Source organism: Calidris pugnax, unplaced genomic scaffold (assembly GCF_001431845.1).
Source record: "Calidris pugnax isolate Ruff unplaced genomic scaffold, ASM143184v1 scaffold273, whole genome shotgun sequence".
In the NCBI taxonomy this organism is placed as follows: domain Eukaryota; kingdom Metazoa; phylum Chordata; class Aves; order Charadriiformes; family Scolopacidae; genus Calidris; species Calidris pugnax.
This window is the reverse complement of record NW_015094508.1, coordinates 11,331,917-11,352,641: the sequence shown is the minus strand read 5'-3', so window position 1 is coordinate 11,352,641 and position 20,725 is coordinate 11,331,917. Positions and strand designations below refer to the sequence as shown.

General features: G+C 39.8%; 2 protein-coding genes across 2 annotated transcripts; one reads left to right on the top strand and one right to left on the bottom strand.

Annotated features, from left to right (window-relative positions):
* Window positions 1–147: 147 nt before the first annotated feature.
* LOC106901870 (granzyme A-like) lies at window positions 148–5,896 on the bottom strand. Its single transcript, XM_014964882.1, has 5 exons — window positions 5,791–5,896; window positions 5,562–5,703; window positions 3,786–3,933; window positions 1,653–1,916; window positions 148–920 (listed from the first exon to the last, which is right to left on the bottom strand). Exons 1-5 carry the CDS (start codon window positions 5,849–5,851, stop codon window positions 753–755), a joined length of 783 nt encoding a protein of 260 aa, XP_014820368.1. The 5' UTR covers window positions 5,852–5,896; the 3' UTR covers window positions 148–752.
* Window positions 5,897–10,669: 4,773 nt separating this feature from the next.
* On the top strand, window positions 10,670–15,907 carry GZMA (granzyme A). Its single transcript, XM_014964883.1, has 5 exons — window positions 10,670–10,795; window positions 11,525–11,672; window positions 13,317–13,455; window positions 14,151–14,423; window positions 15,171–15,907. Exons 1-5 carry the CDS (start codon window positions 10,735–10,737, stop codon window positions 15,324–15,326), a joined length of 777 nt encoding a protein of 258 aa, XP_014820369.1. The 5' UTR covers window positions 10,670–10,734; the 3' UTR covers window positions 15,327–15,907.
* The last annotated feature ends 4,818 nt before the right edge of the window (window positions 15,908–20,725 follow it).

Genomic DNA, 20,725 nt, shown 5'->3' with positions numbered 1-20,725 from the left:
TCCCACTGCCAACCGAGCTCTGGGGAGCCCATTTGCCCCCTTTACCGGCACAGCCTTCAGGAGACAGGGCTTGCTCTGCTCAGCACAGTGACTGGTCAATAATCAAGAGCAGTATGCTGATGTGTTGGAGTTATTTATTCATGCCTCTGCAACATGCCAAAGCTTACAGTATTCGGTACATATTAAGGCAATAAGCAAAGAAGTGAAGAATCTAGGGGAAAAAGAATTTTTTTTTCTCTCTCGTAACTGAAGATCAATTGGAAAAATATTAATTTAATAGTTTAACTCTTTGAAAATTATTTAAATATTTAGTAATGAAGAATTGAATCATTTGGTTTTGAATAATGTCACAGTGAAATATTTGAACATGTAAAGCTTTTGTTCTTTTTTTTTTCTCATTCATCAGACATTTCATTCACTATCACTCTGGAACTTAATTTTTCTGTAAGTACACATTCAAAAATACTGCTTTATCCCAGCCACAATGAATAAGGTGAGCAGTACTTTCCCATCACACTAAGAAGTAAGGTGAAGTGCAAAACAGATTGTGTTATCTAAGAGGCAGTTTCCTACTAAGGATGAGCAAACATGTTCTCCGTACAAAGGGGAATATTTTGAACTGTTCTCATAAAGCTGTGGTGCTGTTAGTAAAGCTCTAAAGCTGGGATCTACTTTTTAAAGGTGGCGCACTAAAGCAGCAGCATCTGGGCCTAATGCACTGCAGAGTATTTATCAAAACTGTCTTGCCTGCCTCATGGATCTCTGTCATGGGAAATTGTTTTTTTTATCCAGTCAATATATTTTTCAGTTAGTCGCGTATAAACTCCAGGCGCGTCTCTTCTTCCACACCCTTTTCCGCTTCCAAAAGAAACAATCCCACTGTATTGGTCAGCACAGATTAACGGCCCGCCTGAATCTCCCTGGAACACAAAATAAAAGACGCTATCAATGTGTGTTCGTTGCTCTACAGAGGAGCATGCAGTGCCACCTGCAGTGCATAACAATGTTTGGAAATGTTGCCTGTAACCTGTTCCAACCTATGAAATTAATTAGTTGGCTATGTTACTTCATGGTAGTTGGGTGAGGTAAAGGAGAGGCTGCTTTTCAAGCCTGAGGGAGACTTTGATGTAAATGTTGTAGAGCAGCATAGTGCTATCATAATTCTTTTTCAAATGGTATTTTTTTATTGTTGGTATAAATTGATTCTCACTTCTTTAGCCATTAGCCATTCTGGACTCGTCAGAGAAGACATCAAAAGCAAGATCCAAACAGTACTTTTGAGTGTACAGTTAATTCTGTACTATTCAGATTATGACATCTGGAAAGGATCAAACGATTCAGACGCTGAAAGCTCTCATTTTTCTCTGACAACTAGAGGTGCTGCCTAAGGAGAGCACTTTAGCTAAAGAAATGCACCTGAAGATAACGGAGATAATCCCAGACCCAAATTCCCATCCTTTAGATCTGCACTGACCTAAACTACTCAAAGTTTTAACACTTCTTTTTCACAGCAATAAAGTCTCTTACAAATCTGGTTAAAATCACTGTAAATCTGATCAGCCTCATTAAGTGTCTAGCACTGCTTTGTTTGCAGTGAAAAGGGAACCATCTTTAAAAGCATATCCCATCCTCTTCGTAACTTTTCTTCTTACCTGGCAAGCATCTCTCTTTGAATGGAGTTTTTTCCCTAGAGCACATAACATGTTGCTGGTTATTTTTGGGTTTTTGTATTTGCTCTGACAGGTTTTTCTATCAACAATTTTAAGAGTTGTTTCCTGAAGACATTTTGATGGCTTTCCTGAAGATGTGACTCCCCAGCCAGCCACCTTGCACATTGTGCCAGGTTTGATATCTTCATAAGAGTCAGGTAGACACAAAGTTTGCACATATTTGTTCCGCTTTGCAACACCATTCAGCTGGAAAAAAAGAAGAAAAAAATGCTTTCTCATGCAGAAAGGAAGGAAAGTATACTCCACTTTGGCATTTAGTTCAGCAAATCAACTGCCATTTAGTCTCATTCTACTACTACTTTCCATATAAACCACTTTTCAACATTTAGGAACTGATCCTGAATTTAATTACCCTTTTGCAAATACAAAAGAATTTCCCTGGTGTATGTATAGCAATTCCATATCTATGGCAGCAGCACTGAGTTCAAGTCCAGTTTCCTTTTGACTACAGTAGGAAATTAAAAACCTGCACAGGAGTTAGGCTGTTGGATCTATGTCCTGTTCAAGAACCTAACCTGCCACTGAGCTTCTGTGTTGAAATCAGGCTCTGGTGTTTGACTGACACAAAGTAAGGTCTCAAAGCAAGGTGCAATGTACCCAGGAACAAAGATGAAACAATTAGACATGAGAGCAGCGACATAATTGGGGAAAAACGAGTTCTTGAACTCTTCCAAGTGCTGAGTTTTTGCTCAGAGAGTTCAAAAGGGCTTAAATGATCCACACGCACTGTGTTTTGTTGGCCTTACCTGAAAGATTCATCCTTCAGGAGAGGCCAATTTAAGCCTGTAAATGAAAGCATAGCAAAACACAGCAAAACATATATCCTCAGTGTGCTTGCTAAGGGCTCACAGCTACTGAACAGACGTTTTCTGTTTTACACATGATCACTGAACCGTGATTCATTTCACAGATTGTTATACATGTCGCTGAATGGTTGTCAGTTAAACGATTCTGCCTTTACACCTTTTAAAAAAGGCACTCCACCAAATCACAGGTTTATCCAAAAAATCCTTGCAGATTATTATCACCAGTGCTGGTGGGAATTTCCAAAGATTAAAAGTTTGTCCCGAGTCACTTAGTACACCACTACAGCAGAACTGTAGAGATGGGAGGTGAGCCCTGGTACTTTTTTCTTCATTATCACAGGCGTAACAAAAGAACAGTCTATATAAAGATCCATCTAAGGTTTCTTAGGCATCATACTGAAGTCATGATGTTTCTAAAGGTATGGGCAAGGTAAAGTACAAGTCTTACTCTTCTCAGGGACTTTGAATCAGCAGTGAAACTGCTGGTACCAGGAAGGCAGTCCTCCAGAACCATTTGACCCCGTACAGGTTTCCTGCATGCAGACTGACCTCTCCCTATTCAAAACACCCATGGCTGCCTCCATGTCAATCTCAGTGCTGGATTAACAGAGTGCACAGTGCAGGGACACATGAGGCATGAGCCAGGCTGAGCAGGAGCTGGTATGCAGGAAATTCTTGCAGCCTTGCCCCACTTTGGCAACCATGAAGATAAGGTTGGTGAGGGCATCTTTCCATGCTTCATTCTGTGGTATCCTGAGCCTGTGTGTGGTATCCTGAGTGTGACCACTTTGAGCTCCTAGACCTGAATTAATCTATGTCCTGTATTATCCATACTTTTACTTTATGTGGTTACCCCTAATAATTAACAACAGTAAGTTTCATCCCCATTTTTGCCTAGTTCAGCACAAGATACCCTGTTGGGCTACAGCTGTGACCCAGACTCCATTGCACACATCACTTCAGCACTGCCTTTGAAAAATTACTAAAGAATGTGTTTTGGGGTTTTGGAGAGGTTACTGCAATAAGTGGCTTAAAGAATGTTTTAGAGCACAGAACGGGCTTGAAATGCCATCCTTGCTCACAGTGCCAGTGATCCTGTAACCTTATCTAGATTAGTACAACCAGAAGCAGGGTGTTCTATGATATTGTTAAGCTATCTAAACTATGTACTCTTCAATATCAAAGAATAGCGAAAATTATCATCAGCAAAATTCCTTTTATAATAATACAATAGTAATTAACACAGTACCTTGAGGAGCATTATATCATTTTCCTTGGAAGACCTGTCAAACTGAGGATAAGGAACGTAGCGCATAACCTTAAATATCTGCTGTTCTTTTTCAGCTATGGATGCTTGGTGGGCTCCAAGAACAACTCTAACTTCTGGTTCATTTAATCTGTAATTTAAAGAAAGTACAGGGACAAAAGGTAACTACTACAGCTGAGCAACATCTCTCAAGACAATCAAAAGACATGTAGCATAATTCTCACAATTTCATTTTACAACAACATGATTAAACATATGGAAGGATATTGTTCATTTTGGTGTTTTGACATGAGCTTGGATTTTCCTGTACAATGTAACATTTCTTTACTTAGTTTGATGAAACAAATCTAGTTTGATGAAACAATAGTGATAGCTGACCTTCAGGGATTTCCAGAGTTCGGAATTAATGTCTGAAACAGCACATGCTAGGGGTGAATATTTCTACCTTTACAAAAAATGCAACCAAACCTGATCCAGCTGAAGAAGTGTGAAAGTCAAATTCACTTAAAAAGAAGGAGCTGTATCCTCTATTTCAGGCTACCTGATGGAAGAAGGCTGGCTGAGCTACCCCCACTGTGTTTGAGGATGTCAGGTTTGCACAGGCTTATTGTAATTGGTTTGATTTTAGCTACTCAAAATAAAGTAAAAAAAATAGAGAACTAAAATATGATTTGGAGAACATTTTAGCAAAACCAGGGCATTTTACTTCCTAACATGAACAGTAGATGTCCTCCTTATCCTGAGCCAGCTGTTAAACAGCTGTGCCAGCTTTGGGGTATCCCCCCTGGGGATGTAACATTTCTTTACTTAGTTTGATGAAACAAATCTAGTTTGATGAAACAATAGTGATAGCTGACCTTCAGGGATTTCCAGAGTTCGGAATTAATGTCTGAAACAGCACATGCTAGGTGTGAATATTTCTACCTTTACAAAAAATGCAACCAAACCTGATCCAGCTGAAGAAGTGTGAAAGTCAAATTCACTTAAAAAGAAGGAGCTGTATCCTCTATTTCAGGCTACCTGATGGAAGAAGGCTGGCTGAGCTACCCCCACTGTGTTTGAGGATGTCAGGTTTGCACAGGCTTATTATAATTGGTTTGATTTTAGCTACTCAAAATAAAGTAAAAAAAATAGAGAACTAAAATATGATTTGGAGAACATTTTAGCAAAACCAGGGCATTTTACTTCCTAACATGAACAGTAGATGTCCTCCTTATCCTGAGCCAGCTGTTTAACAGCTGTGCCAGCTTTGGGGTATCCCCCCTGGGGAAGGGGTGCTTGTGCTAACACTTGACTTGTCAAAAGGACAAGGCTTCTTCTCACAGTCATCACGGACATTCAGTTTTTGTGAGCCCAAGTGACTTCAAATGGGAGAACAGTGTTTCCATATAATTCAACTTCATCTCTCAGGGCATTTTAGTGCTTAGTCCCAGGCACACAGGTAAGATTTGGAACTTTGGAATACATCCCTTTCTCTAAGACGCCGCTGTTACAGATGCATAAATAATGAATTTGGCCTTTTATCACCACAGTCTATGTCCTGTAACAGTGGCGGGATCTAACTGTTGAAGGTAACTGTACACAATATAGACCAGCAGTTTACAAAACAAATTAAAACAGAATGACAAATTCTTAGATTAATTTAGTGAGAGAACTGCAGCATTTAATAATTCTTAAAAAAATCAATATCCGCCTTTACTTACAGGCTTGCATACCATGCCCCACCGCAATTAATTGCCCTTAATATAAGATACTTACTCACAATGCGCTGCTGTCAAAACCCATTGCTTTTCCACAAGAGCTCCTCCGCACACAGTTGAATTCTCTCTCTGAATAGCAGCCATATAAGGCCAGGAGTGAGGGGACACAACACGTCCTCCGATTATCTCTGTGCAGCCATCTGAAACACAAGAGAAGTGCAGTTATGTTATGTGCTACCCACATGAAGGGGGAATTTGGATGTTTTTACCCTTAGAGGAGTACTTACATCTCGGTGGTAGGTTAAGGGCAATTGGAAAGAGCAGGAGAGCTAACAGATGGCTTGTCATAGCTGCTGCTGTTTACTGACAAGAGCATTCGAAGTTACAATACCATCTTTTCTATTTAATGTCTCTAACAGGAAATGGTGGTTGAAGTTTCCCTTTACATCATCAATATTACATTATTTTAACGGGGGTTTTTTGGTTATCTTCAAGCAAGCAAACCAATGGGAGAACAAATACAAGGGCCACCTGAAAAGGCTTCACAGAGCAACAGTGAGAGACTAAAGTCAGGGCATGTAGAGTACAAAAGTAATTTCCAAATTGTGGACCAAGATACAGCATTAACCAGCAAATTCCCTGCAGAATTATACTGCCCAGGTAACATTTTCAGTTGAAAGGCTGAAAAAGATTCACACATAAGATTTATGAGAACCTCTGAGAATTGGCAGGCATCTATTGTTTGGTAAGTTTAGGAATATCTGACACAAAAGACGGGCTAGAGACATGGAGAGCAGAGAAATTTTTATTTTCTTAGCAATAATTCAAGAGGATGCAGGGTTCAGATGCAGAAAATCCTACAGCATGCACCTGTCAAATGCAAACAAAATTTCTAATCAGTGTTCACAAGAAAAAGATAAAAAGATAACAGTTGCGAGAAGGACAACTCAGTACTGCAAACCTCTGCGTCTGCACCCCTTTTGCACGCCTTGCTGGTAAACCACTACAAAAGAAAGGCTTGCCCTTGTGTGAAAAACTTAAAAAGCCTGGTATGATCTTAAGTACTTTTAGAAAGAATCAGAAATGTAACTTGCCCAATATAGTTAGATCTCATTATTATTCAGGAGTTAGAGAACAACAACTCTCAAGATCGTTGAATGAGATTATGGCATTGAAATGCTTATTTCTGTGGCACAGAGTCTTACTAGTTATAACTCAGTCTCAAAACATGTACATGATGCAACATAATGTAACACATTTCATATTTCAGAAGATTCTTCCAAGGCTCTTTCAGAAGAAAACATGTGACCCTTAAAATTCATCAGCTCATAAAAGAGCCAGATCAAATTACCCCAAAATCACTCTTCATCCTCCAGTTAATCCTGGGATTATTCACCCACTGGAATTCATCTCCACAAAAAGGGCCCTAGAGGCATAATTATGTTTGTCCTTTATGGCTTTGCCCTCCCACTAAGTGGCTAGCTTAGAAATCAGCATAAGGGACAAAATGGGCAATGGACCCATGTTTGACCAGACAAGAGAAAGCTTGTGTTTCCAGAGAATAATATCTAATGCTGGATTCTTTCTGCCAAGAACATTCAACTTCATAGAAGTAACGCTGACTCGCTACAAAGCTTCGAGGACTCTGAGTTATTGTATTTCTCACTTGTCTTTTTCTTAGATATGACACAGTAAATAGGTGAAATAGGAAAGCTGAGGAAATAGCTGAGGCAGAAATGACAACAGGTAAATATTGTGAGACACTGGTATTGGAGAAGAAAGTGAAATATGCATCCCCAGGATATGTCCTGTCCCTTCCCCAGCGAGCCCCTGGGAATGCATCCCCCAGCCACTGAGGGATGTGTCCAGGCAAACACACCTGAGTGGGGTTGGGTTGGGGTGGCCCGGAAAGGAGACAGAGAAGGTGCCCCAGCTCTGCCTCGCTGTGCTGCCAGCCACTGCCCACCCTGTCTACCCCAGCCCTGCGGCTGAGACAGGGCGCTGCCGGAACCCGGGTACCCGGCGGCTCCGGAAGGTTTAAAACTGTGGTTTAAATTGGTCTCCTGGATTGGTCTCCTAAAATCACAGCTGATGTTCACCTTTAGCACCACAGAAAGCAGCACGAAGGATAGTCACTGGAGAAGAAAATGACCGAAACAACTGAGTATGAGATAAGGGACATAAGCGCTCAACAGTACAAAACGGAGCGGAAAGTGATCCACTGACCCATGGGGCTTAACGCCCATGGAAAATCTCCTGAAAAGCAAAGGCTAGAAATAGAAGCCGGGTAGCCTCGATGTTCTTTTACTCAGGCAGTGGTTTCTGCTGAGAGAGTGGCTATGCCTGGTGGGCATTGCAGGGGGAAAGAAGGACCATTTTGCCTACGTATGTCAGTCCTTTTGAAGACCAATTGCTTACACAGCAGAGGAGCTAATAAAAGGATTTGAAAATGCACTCAAATAGAGAGTGAATTTTGCTTTGAGGTTTTACTTTACATGTCAGAGGCAAATAAAAGCAAATAAAAACGACCATACTTAATTTACTGCTATAATCAAAGCAGCCAACTTGTTGCACACCCTAAAATTTGATGTCAATTTTTCATCCTCATCTACATAAATTATAAGCTGAAGAGGACACTCTGACAAAAGCATTTGGGTACAAAACCAGAGGCTCATTATGTGCATATCAATGTGATCATTAATACCTGTACAATAAATCTTAGGACTATGTGACAGTCAGAGTTGTTGCTCAGAAAGAACCTGCACAGAAAGCGATCAGTTGTTAACAAATAATATTTTAGACTGCATGTTCCTAATTCTAATTATCAATGTAAATGATATCTCTCGGGATTAAAGGGGATTTTTCAAAAGGCATGGGTATACTAATACCTATGGAGTTACAGAAAAATATCTTTAGAAGTAAGTCAGACTTAGAAGTAAACAGGAGTGCATTTATATATTGAAAAAATATAAACAGGCTGTAGAAGACTGGATTTTAGATAGGCATAGGTAAGCATAGATTTATCTTAGTTGCCTTGAAAACATCTAGGAACATCTGCTAATATTTTATTCTGTGCCTCCCAAATAGGCTTTTCTTGAAAATATATCAGGTTAACATAGGATGACACCTACCAAACCTCTTCTCACTAGATATAGCACCTCACGCAGGAATATCAAAGTATGAATCATTGTAGTACTAAGTGGTTAAGCAGGTCTCAGTGTACAGGGTTTTCGATCACAAGTGCCCACCCGTATCATGTCTGTGCATAGTCCAGAAATGAAACAGCTTCAGTATGGTAAGACTGATAATTAAAATGTCATGAAATCAGATGTTGGAAACTATTTATGAGTGATCAATGAAAGAACAATACCTATGAAACCTGGTGATACTGTGTTCAGGAGAACAATGAAAAAAAAGAATGCCAATTCTAGAAACTGCTGATAGTTACAGGGAATGTGCAGGTAGTGAGGAGAAAAGTATGAGAAAATTAAAAGCTTGGTGTGGTTTTGCAGTGTGTGAAGCTGTCACCATGTCACTCTGACTAGCCACAGCAGTGACAAAGAGCTTTGTTATCTCTAAAAACATCTCCACATCTGCCTTCCTCAGAGAAATCACCAGCAATTACCCTCTGTCCCAGAAGGGACAGCAATGGCTAATTTGAGCCAGGTGTCTGTCCAAGTTCACAGAATCACAGAATCACAGAATGATATGGGGTTGGAATGGACCGCTCCAGATCATCTAGTCCAACCCCCCTGCCAAAGCAGGTACACCTACAGGGGGTTGCACAGGAACTTGTCCAGGCGGGTTTTGAATGTCTCCAGAGAAGGAGACTCCACTGCCTCCCCGGGCAGCCTGTTCCAGTGCTCTGCTACCCTCAAACTAGAGAAGTTCCTCCTCACGTTTAGGTGGAACTTCTTATGTTCAAGTTTGTGCCCATTTCCTCTTGTCCTATCCCTGGGCATCACTGAAAAAAGACTGGCCCATTCCTCTTGACACCCTCTCTTTAAGTATTTATAAGCATTGATCAGATCCCCCCTCAGTCTTCCCTTCTCTAGACTAAAAAGACCCAAGTCCCTCATCCTCTCCTCATAAGAGAGATGCTCCAGGCATCAAATCAAAGATGATTAGGGGCCTGCCCTCTGCCCTCTGGTACAGCCCTCTGCTGTACCCTCTCCAGCAGTTGCCTGTCCTTCTTGAACTGGGGAGCCCAGGACTGGACACAGTACTCCAGTTCTACAGGTAAAACTCACATCAGGCTGGGCAAACTAAACCCAAAGATGTGACACAGACAGAACGCAGAAGTTTTCTGCAGACTGACTGTAGCGGGGCTCAGGTCTTCAAGAAACCTCTCAGGCTGTGTGGTAGTGACACTTCACTGAAAGTACCTAGTTAGTTAATATTTGACATTCCAAATTATTTAATATTGATGGGAGTTATTTCTATTATTTGGGTATATATTTGGAGAATGTGTGCATATATATATATATATTTACAAGGCTCTAGGAAGATTTGTTCAGTTTTCAGGACTAAATTCAGTTGCCTAAAACTAGGCCGTTTAGTGACATTTGAGATAGACTGGGTTTCCCAGATAGGGGCACAGGGCTGGCAAATCTAACACAGCATCTACAGAAAAGCTGTGCATCAGAGGCAGAGCTAAGACACCTTAAATGGCATTATACCCTTAGTTCTGGGGCCACTAAACCACACTCAGTGCTATATGGATGCTCATATAGCACCAGATTTCTTGGCCCTGGGGGCTCCCGAAGAGCACATATAACGGTCTAATGAGGAATAGGCTGGGATTCATCTCTGACCTGGAGGCTACCTGGGGTGTCTAGAATTAAACTATATGTCTTCATGTGGGCAACTGAATCAAGCTTAAATTTATGCGAGCTGAGTCCCACCGTGTAACTGGACACGTAGTGACTTGCAAGTTTTTCAGCCCAGTACTCATGTATTAGCTCTCTGCAAATGCTACAGAGAACATCAAGGGGGGCAGATCCCGTCTTCATACCACAACAGATGATGCAGTTTCTCACTAAAACCTCTGCTGTAAGCCACATTGCTAGGGGGTGGGGGTGGGAGGGGGGAAGGAGGGGCTGGGTGAGACTGTGTCACAGTTACAAATGTCAGGTGTCCTTAAGAGGAAAAACAAAACCCACATCCTTTTCATTTAGACATATATATATATGTATTAAACAGTGACTAAGGGGGAACACCAGACAGAAATCATGGGAACCTTCCTCACCTTGTCCACCTCTGCTGCTGTCATTCTCCTGGTAATTTGTAGGGGTAAGTGCCCAGTTTGATCCTTTTGAAGGTAAATGCTGTGTACAGAGTTCCAGGTAAGCCAACATGTATCAATGGATACATGTTGGAAGTAAACATAATTATTATTTGAGTTCTTATTATTAGCTCTTTCCCATTGTCTGCATATATTTGATCTTTCATACAAACAAATTAATTTCTGAATGGGTAGTATTCATTAAAGTTGCACAGAGGACAGGTTATATGGAGGTGTTCAGAGGAGCTAACATAATGTTTATCTCTCCAGAGGTATACACGTACTTCAATCTTTTGATTTTCTGTTTTTCTGAAAAACAGGTTAATGTAATGTGACTTACACTATGTAGCCCCATTTCCAGGTGTCTACATAAGTCACATATTGTACAACATTTATCATGTGGCAGATCTGACATTGCTATTCACAATGAAAGCTAAGAAATTAACCACAGCAGCGAACTTCAGGAAAAGAAATCTGTGCAAAAGCAACAATAATTTGGTGGTTTTCTTATCAAAGCTCACCCTACTGATCAAATTTTTATCCCATCGCAACATACAGAAGTAGTACTGCTGAGCAATTCTAAAAGTCTACCCTGAAGATCAGCATTGTAACATATGCACACACTCATGAGTCTGTATACTTTGTGACTATATTAACTGTTTTATCTAAGAGACTTTGAGTCTCTTACAGTATTTGTTAGCCCAGCTGTGTGTATTGTGGCTTATTTTTATTTTTAGGTTTCTGTGTGGATATCATTGGAGGAGCAGAAGTACCACCACACTCAAGACCATATATGGCCCTAATCCAGAGAAAAGATGAAAGCCTTATTTGTGGAGGAGCTTTGATCAAGAAAAACTGGGTGTTAACAGCTGCCCACTGCAAAGTGTAAGTTCTTACTCCAATTCAGAGATTGTCCATAGTGAGTATTTGGTGCTTCTGATCAAGAAGGAAAGTTAGTGTCACTGGTGATTTTGTACATTTAGCATGACCCTAATCATGTTCTGATTATTGTGTTTTATAATTTATATTGACAAATATGCTTCACTGAGTAAAAAATAATAACAAGGTATACTGATCTTCTGAAGAGATATTTTACAAGCTTCTAGCTGCATGAAAGCACAGAGTAGCAACAGTGAAGTAGTGAAACTGGGGGAAGGGCTTATCCCTGTTTTCTCAGGCAAGTAGGCTAGAAGACCAGCCAGTTTAAACAGTTGCTCAGAAAACAGAAATAAATTCTTGTCATTTTATTCTGTAAATGATATGCAGTTCACCACAGAAAGAGACAGTATGCAGTTACACAGGAGCGAAAATCCTCCAGACAGATGACAGTAGCCAATGAGAGATGGATATGTCAGCCAGCCTTTTTTATTCCTGTCTGACTCAAGATGCAAATGGATGTTTGGCCCCGCAGAGTCCCTCAGTGAGGCAAGATGTGAGGTTTACAGGACACATCCCACCCCTTGCCTTTGCAGGGAGGACTGGAGCTGCTGCTGACCCAGACCTCACACAAGCTCCATCAATGGCCTGCCCAGGACCTGCCCAGTGAATCACTGGGCTCTGCAGACAGCAGAGAAATGTATCCATCTCTCCTGTCCTTGTCAAAACAAGGAGACAATGGGACCTACTACAAAGAGAGCACAGGGCGCCCAAAAGTTGTCATATTAACATAAGGTATAGAGTGTTTCCAAATGACATCAAATTTAAGAGAAAGTACAATAAAGAATTAACCTAATGGTCATCAGTCAACAGTCAGACAGCTCGTAATAGCTGAAGGACAGGAGCAGTTTCTTCCTCAGGGTTGTGTTCGCTGCAGTAAGTGGGAAATGAGGGCCAACCTACATACCTGCTCAAAGAATATTCTCCCATTCAGCTGTATCGTACGCTGTTCTCCCACAAACAGCTACACCTGTGGTCTGATATAGAAGTTTTGCCAGGACTGCTTGACCAAGGAGTGCTGTACTCCTGGCTTCTATAGCAGAGGGCCACAGCAGGCACAACTGTCACCACTTCAGCATCTAAGTTGCAGAACAAGTTAGAGAAAAGAAATGAGCTATGTCTCACATGGACTCAGAACAGTGTTGAAATGGTGTTAGGGCAAAGCAATGATACAATTCAATCCGGCCGTGTTGACCTCTGGACTGACAGTGCTGTGAGCTATTCTCCTGAATTTTCAGCACAAATTGCAGAGGGCACAGTTGGTAAGATGACTACCAACAGCAAAGCTGTTGTCTCTGCTCCTCATTCCGTTCCCAAAGGGAACAATAGGTGTAGGTTCAGAATCAAGTACCTGAACCCTGTCTATATTCCTGGGAAGCTGAAAATAGGATAGTATAAGTTTTGATTCAGTCTTTTTTTTTTTTAAATCCTAGTAAAAACAGGGTAATCTTTTATATTTTTCTAAATTACTGTTGCTTTTCAGACATGAGAAAATAGATTCTGTAGCTGGACATTATAGCACCACAATTAACAGCAAAGAACTACAGAGTTACAGCAAGTGAATCCCACTAACCATGCTGTCTCTCTTCTCAGGGAAGGAGGCAGAGTTATTCTTGGAGCTCACTCACGGAAAACAAAAGAAAGAGAAAAACAGGTTTTTCGGATTGCAAAACAAATTCGCCACCCATGCTACTATTCTGATTCTCACGAAAATGACATTATGCTGCTGCAGGTATAGACTTACACATCACTTAGGCAATATGCATTTCCTCTGATGTACCAGTTTCTTCTTTCTTATGAGGGAGATGAGCCAAGGGAGTTTCTGGTGACTTTTTTCCTGGGGTGATATAGTCTGGTCTGCTAATCTAGCAGACTGGGGATGCACTGGGAGCTGAGGCAATCAACAATTCCTGTAATGCATGCCAATGCTACAAGTAGAAAAATTCTGGAGCTTGACCAAGATATTCCAATTTCTGGCTTTTCAGTGGAAGAATAAAGATTGTCCACAGAAAGAGTGTATTTCACTCTTGATGAAATATCACACATTGTGTGAAATAACTTCGTTACAAGTCCTAATGTTTTGTCTGAAAAACAGTTGTGATTAATAATTTCTGACTTCTCTGACTCTCAGTTTTGCCTCAGCTTCTGTGATTACTGCCATTTTGTCCTCCCAAAGGTCTGACGGTCAGAGAAGTAACATAGGGTATTTATTTAGAGCTAATATTTCAGCAGAAGCTAAATGGGTTTTCATGAGACATGGGTTTTCCTCATTCTTATATTGATTACATAAATCCTGTCACAAAGAAATGAGGAATCTCAAAAAGATGTTGCAGTAATTTCCCATAATAGAAAAGATCCAATGGTTAACATGCAGGGGCTTCTGTTAAGACTCTGCCCTGTAGTAACTATTTTCCCTATCTTCTACAGCTTCAGAGAAGAGCAAAACTTGGTAAAGCAGTGAAAGTCATTGACCTGCCTACCTCATTTGATGATCTCAAAGCAGAAACAATTTGCTCAGTAGCAGGATGGGGACAAACTGACAGTATTGTAAAAAAAATTTCTGATACCCTGATGGAGGTTAATGTCACTGTCCTCAGTAGGGAAATCTGCAATGACAACAAGCATTATAAAAACAAACCTGTTATAACAGAAAACATGATATGTGCTGGAGCTAAGAATGGAGGAAAGGACTCATGTCGTGTAAGTATATTTACTGTCTATATATTTATTAAAAATAAAATACCAAATACTAGCTCTTACACATTTATAATTTCTGCCTCTCTTCAGGTCAATAAAGAATTCTATTAAAAATTAACGAATTGTTCTTCTAATCCTTAAAATCAAAACTTCTGATTGATAAATTCACCTTTACAGACTTAGGATATTGTGAATTTATGCAGGCATGGCAGTTAGCTATTGTCTTCTTCAATAAAATGCTTTTAATAGAAAAATAGCTTATGAGCCTATTCTCAAGCAGCCAGCCTCCATGGAACAACTTCTCGAATGTCAGAGGACTTTGAAACAGGTTTTGCTGATAAAAGGCATTTTGGTTGGGCCCCAAGTCCAATGCACAACCGTGTAAGAACTGCCGCATTTTAAAACTTTTAATTATTGAATTAACAAAGTTACAAAAAAGGGACTGATTTCTAGAGACTTTTTGCTTTTCAAGAGGAAAGTTTCCAGCTTTTTCTTTTCATATTCAAAAAGACTTACTATTCCTTAGCACTGAGCTAGACTCATTTCCCATAACTCACACTTGAAAGATCAGATTGAAGTCCTTTTTTTTTGCTAATTAAAATCTTACCTTCGAAGGAGGGAAAAAAACAATTCTGCAATAGCACCGTCTGCCTTTTTATTTTCTCCATGCAATTGGTGCAAATTCTCTTTAAAAGAAGCATTTTTTAGCTTTTGTGAATTTGAATGACAATTTTCTTTCCCATTTTCCAGGGGGATTCTGGCGGACCTTTAATATGCAATAATGTGATGAGAGGCATCACTGCTTTTGGGAAGAAAGAGTGTGGTGCTCCTGATGGTCCTGGTGTCTACACTCGACTCACAAAGCACTACGTTCAGTGGATAAGGAAAACCATAGGGGGAGCCTAATAGATCAGGCTTTGACCAAGTGATTTCCTGCTTTGTACTTGGGTAACAATATCTAGTTTTGAAATACGCTTTTAAAAATAGCTTCATTATGCCAGTATAAGAGGTATTCCCACACTGAATTTTATCAGCTTGATGTCCTTATAGATGAAAATACATATGAGTGTTTTAAGGGCAGATGTGATCTTAACAGGGCCAGAATACAGTGCTCTGCTACAACAGCACTTGTAGCTTATACAGTCAGCCGTGGAGTCATTTGACAGGTATTTGTGTCTCAGGTTTCCACCGTTCTTGCGCCGCACAGTCAGACTAAGCTAAGCTCTACATGGGTGAGTATTTCTGACCAAGAATCTAAAAACCCAGCTGGTTCTGTTCTCACTGCATGTTAAGTACACAGTGCACTCTTCTGTATCCGGGCTTCTGCAAATAACCCTGAAAGTTAGTGCAATGCTAGGTACAACTCCAGGCACCTGAAAAACTGGGTAGTTTCTCTGCAGCAGATCTCCTGATTTCACAGGTGTGGGGACTGCTAAGCTTCAGAAAATTAAATTTCGGCAAGTGCATTTGACTGTGGGACATAATAAGCATGCATTCCCTAAGTGTCTTGTATTTGAAACCTCTAGATTTCATCCTTTCATGTATTTCTTAATAAATAAATGGCAATAAAAATCTACTGTTTGCAGCTGTTAATTTATGTGGAAAGCTCAGTCTGTTGCAGTACAGATAGGCTGTGTACACACTGTTTTGGATGTGCAATATGTTTGCAGAATGCACCAAGAACAGCAACATTCTGTTAAAATATCAGCTGAAAACCCATCCTCCAGAGAAATGACAGAATGTGTCTCAGCTGGAGTGTCAGTAGGACAAAGTCCTGTTCACAACATAAAACAATCAACTCAATTTTATGATGACACTACTCCTGCTTCAGATATGCAGTGAAATTTTTAAGTACTTCAACAACCAGTTGTTAAATAGCAAACAGACCAGAGGTGAAAAATACTTTTCCCCTCTCTGTATTAACACACTGGCACTTATTAACACGTACGATCACTTTCAATGCTATGAACGCCTCAAAAAGGGCTTGTCTTTATTTTGCATTGCTTTGTGGGTTTTCTTACTTGGAAGCAGGCATTAGTTAAGAGAAAGGAGAGGACATTCGAAGGGTGAACAAATCTTGTATTGATTTCAATTTAAAAATGATTGCTTAGTTCACCATCAGCAATTAAACATCACTTATAAACACAACATGGTAAAATACAGACTAAAACTTTTTTACACAACTGCCTTCACCTGATCTTGTTGAGAAGAAACAGTAGTTTTGTCACAGAGGAATAATGAAGGGTGAATGAAGGAAAAAGCTTAAACTAAAGGGTGAAGGAAGCAGAAAGCCTAAACTACAGGGATCTTTCCTGAAAGTTTTGATGCTGAACATCTTCTTTTATAGTTTCTGTCCATTAGCAATGTTACACAGTCAGAACTTTTCACATTCCTTATTCTTAATACTGAAACGTTTGTTCTGGCTCTTGGGCTGCACACACAAATAAGCACACAGACACAGAGACACACGCAGACACAGGAGCAAAGCAGGAGCAGAGAGAACTTCCAGCCAAGTAAGACTGCATCAGTGAAACTGAGAGGAGAATTTGGCGCACTGGCTGCTACTGACATCCAAAGCGGTGACTTTGATTCTGTCTTCAAACACACAGGAAATACTAGTCCAGACTTTTTCCATTCTTGCAAACTACCAAACCCTTGCTTAGGAAAGAACCGATTCTAAAAACCTTCACAAAATTAAAATATCCTTATGAATCTAGTGAAAAGTCTGTAGCTGATCTTTGGGACAACTGACCATCTAGGGCTATTTCACTCTTCCCATACGTTAGTCTTACTCATTTCTTTCCTCTTTGTCCATTTTTTCAGTGTCTTTCTTTCATCCTGCTATAGTATTTTGTTCATGTTACTGCTTCCTCTTTGGTCTGCTTCTTCCTCTTCCCAGGAAGCCACAGGCAGCATCCTTGTCACTGGAAAATCCCATTCAAAGACTATCATTCAGTATTTCCCTATTTTTCAGACAGTAGTTCTGGCCCAGCTGGGATCAAAAGGAAGGATAAGTTCTGACCAAGAAGATTACAATGCATGAAGAAATGTGCAAGAAAAAAAATGCAGCCTTCCTCCTCTAGCTTGAAATTTAGGATCTACCCCAAAATACTTGAAAAATTTAAATTTTTAATTAGAATTTTATCTAGTGAATTGTGCAAAATGAGCCAGTAGAACTGAACTTACATGGTAAATAAAACATTCAACCCTCTGTTACCACTGCCAGTAGTGAAAACCAGGGGGAAAAAGCAGCAGCAAGGAGGTGGAACTGTGTTTTCATTTAAATTGAGGCTTTCTCTGATAAAAAGTTGTGAACCTACTTGCAATACAGCTCCACCACTATGGGATGGAGCCCATGCAAGTTTACATACCAGCTAAGAAAAAGGTTATGATCATTCATTGTCATATTGACATCTAGAATGTAACAATTTCTTCTCACTGTGGGTGTATGAGATAACCAGGGGAAATGAACAGGTATAAACTGCATTACACAAACTAATGCAACATTTATGTAGGTAGCATCAAGTCAGATCATTGAGTGGCTGAAGGACAGGGGACTGTCTGCTAGAGACTATTTGGCACATTTATATATGGAAATAAAAGCATTCTCTAGCCTGAGTTTCTTTAATCCATTCAATTGCCTTACAGACAGACAATCACTTTGTCATATTGGTATACCCAGGAATATACAGGCCCCGTACAGGCAATGAAGTTTTACCTCTTGTAAAAATTATTTTTGTCCTAAAGTTTTGGATTCCATGTGTTGTACAGTGCTCAATATTGGACAGGACTGTGGGGATGATGGCTTGAGTTTAGGCAACCTAAATTTTACTTGATCTGCTGTGCCACCTCTGAAGACTCAGCCTCTAGTGCATACAGAGCTCAGGTGCAGAACGAGCTGACCTCTTGGAAATGGGTTCTGATTTCTGCCTCAGTCTGGGCCTGAGTAATATACCAAGCAAGTAACAGACAACCACATAAAAAATATGCCATACTTTACAGTCAGGAAGTCAGGATTTCACATTTGCCCATGACTTCATATGTTAAGACCTTTGCAGAATGAGGCAGCTATGCAAGAACAATGAGCTACTTTCAGCAACTGCACACTCTATACCTGCAAGTATTCAGCAAAAGATTATTGAAGCAGATATTACCTGCAAAAGATCAGTGAAGCAGATTCATGCTGCCTACTCAACTCCTCAAATTCCTATTATAAGAACACAGTTATCTGTCATGTGAAATAAACTGACAGCAAAGGAGCCTATCTAGAAAAGAAGCACATCCAGAAAAGGCACTCCAGTATATGTTTAATTTCACTCCAGATTAGTCACATTCTGGACTTCAAATGCATGTTTAAATGCTTTCTCAGACAGGGTCACAGAACAGAGCTACAGGTTACACACACGAGATTCTCCCAAACTCATGGGCTGTTGGTTAGTTCTACTGAAATCAGTGGTTCTCCCACTTTTAGACATTATGCTACAATACTTCTAGGGCAACACAGCTTGATCATTCAATAAAGATCAAGCATAATTAACTAAAAAATGAGCACTTCCCAGTCTGAAAGAAATGTATTTTCTTATTTTGAAATTGAACATCCAACAAAATACAGTTCATTTAAAACTGACCAGGTCCTTCCCTACTACAGCCCCCCCATCCTGTGTTATCCTGTATTTGGTAAACCAATACCATTTAGGTACCATCAAAGGAAAGAGAGAAATTTTGGGAGAATACAAAAAATATATGAGTAAAGAGACTAATTCCACTGCTTTTTTTTCCCCATCAAAAAGAGAAAAAAAATCTTTTTTACATTTAAAAAAACTTCATTGAAAATACTATTTTGAATATTTAAATCTGATTCTAAATGTTTGATAAAATCTGCTGCAACAAACATGCTCATATGAGAAGACAGGCACAGTACAAGTTATTACCCATTCTTAGACATATGCTTCTTGGCAGTCATTTCTCAACAACGTTCCCATTTTCTAACCCATTCTGAAGACCACATGAGATGACATCAGAAACCAGCAGTTTAGCGGCAGATTTATTGTAAGTTAACATATTACTGGGTAAAAAAGATGAGTGGTCTCAACCTGCCAGATCTAAAGTTAGCAACCACGTGATTTATGAACAGAAGATGAGGTTTTGAAAATGATGAGAACTAAAGACATGACAGTTTCACATTCATTTCCAGAGATACTTGTGCCCCCATTAACTTTGCCTCTTTGCCTATCTCTTTTTATGCATTTGATCACAGCTTAATTTTCCATGGGCTAACACCACTCTACTCCCCTAATCCCCCAATCTCCCCCAGCTACAGGAAATATTCTAAATAATTTCCAGCAGAAAAAAGAAAAAAACAAAACCAAAAAAAAAAACCAACATGAGTTTCTGAGATCACAGGGGTTTAAATATACAAATGCAAGAGTGAATCCTTACCCTCTGCCTCTCTTCATTCGTAACAATGGAAGTAAAGCTCCAAAGATGTTTGTGGATAGAACATGTTTTTTGAATAGCACTACTGAGCAGTATCTGAAGACCAATCCCGACATCCTAACTTAGCTGTCGACAGTGCACATGTCTTACACAGGCAAGATTCTGTTAAATTCCAAGACATTTGGTCCTTGTGAGCACTAAATAAAATTCATAAGAGGGTGACAGCTGCCAGTTTTGCCAACACCCAGATTTAAACTGTTACCCTTAAGGAATGAATGAACCATTGTGTTTGATTCTAACAGCACGCTTCTTTGACTATGTCCATCCAGCTTATTAACCAGTTGATTACATAATTATTTATATTTACAAAAATTTATTTTTGCAATCATTACCAAACATAGTAGGTGGGTTTAAGTTAAGGAAACAATTCAAAATCCAAGACAGTTTTCTAATTAAGCTAGCCATCATTACTATTACAGAAACAATAAAGAATTCCCAAAAAATCATTTCTATTTATTTACAGTTATATATTTAACATAGATCCCTAGAAATATTTAGACAGACTCTGCACCGTGATCTGTGTGATATATAGAACAGCACAGAACCCTGGACTGATGTCTGCTGATCCTAGCCTTTGAATGATTCAAGGCAATTTACACAAATTGGCATGTGATTCCCAATGGGGATGCTAACATGATGTAAAATGACTTACAAGAATCATAGCTAAATGCAGGACCTACAACTTTGTGCTGGCACTTTACACAAAGTGGATTCCATCTATGCTAGTTTAATGAAAATAAATATGGTATTACTCTTCAGAATTAGAATATATTTCCTCTAGAGTAAGATGATGTACTAATATTTGATAT

Bases quoted from the DNA above. Each gene is read 5' to 3' on its own strand.
- LOC106901870 (XM_014964882.1), bottom strand. From the start codon at position 5,851: ATGACAAGCCATCTGTTAGCTCTCCTGCTCTTTCCAATTGCCCTTAAC. The intron at 1,917-3,785 runs GTACTGTGTTAA...CTTTTTTTCCAG, and splicing joins ATGATATAATGCTCCTCAAG to CTGAATGGTGTTGCAAAGCG. The intron at 921-1,652 runs GTAAGAAGAAAA...TTTGTGTTCCAG, and splicing joins CAAAGAGAGATGCTTGCCAG to GGAGATTCAGGCGGGCCGTT.
- GZMA (XM_014964883.1), top strand. From the start codon at position 10,735: ATGGGAACCTTCCTCACCTTGTCCACCTCTGCTGCTGTCATTCTCCTG. The intron at 10,796-11,524 runs GTAAGTGCCCAG...TTTTATTTTTAG, and splicing joins TCTCCTGGTAATTTGTAGGG to GTTTCTGTGTGGATATCATT. The intron at 11,673-13,316 runs GTAAGTTCTTAC...CTCTCTTCTCAG, and splicing joins ACAGCTGCCCACTGCAAAGT to GGAAGGAGGCAGAGTTATTC.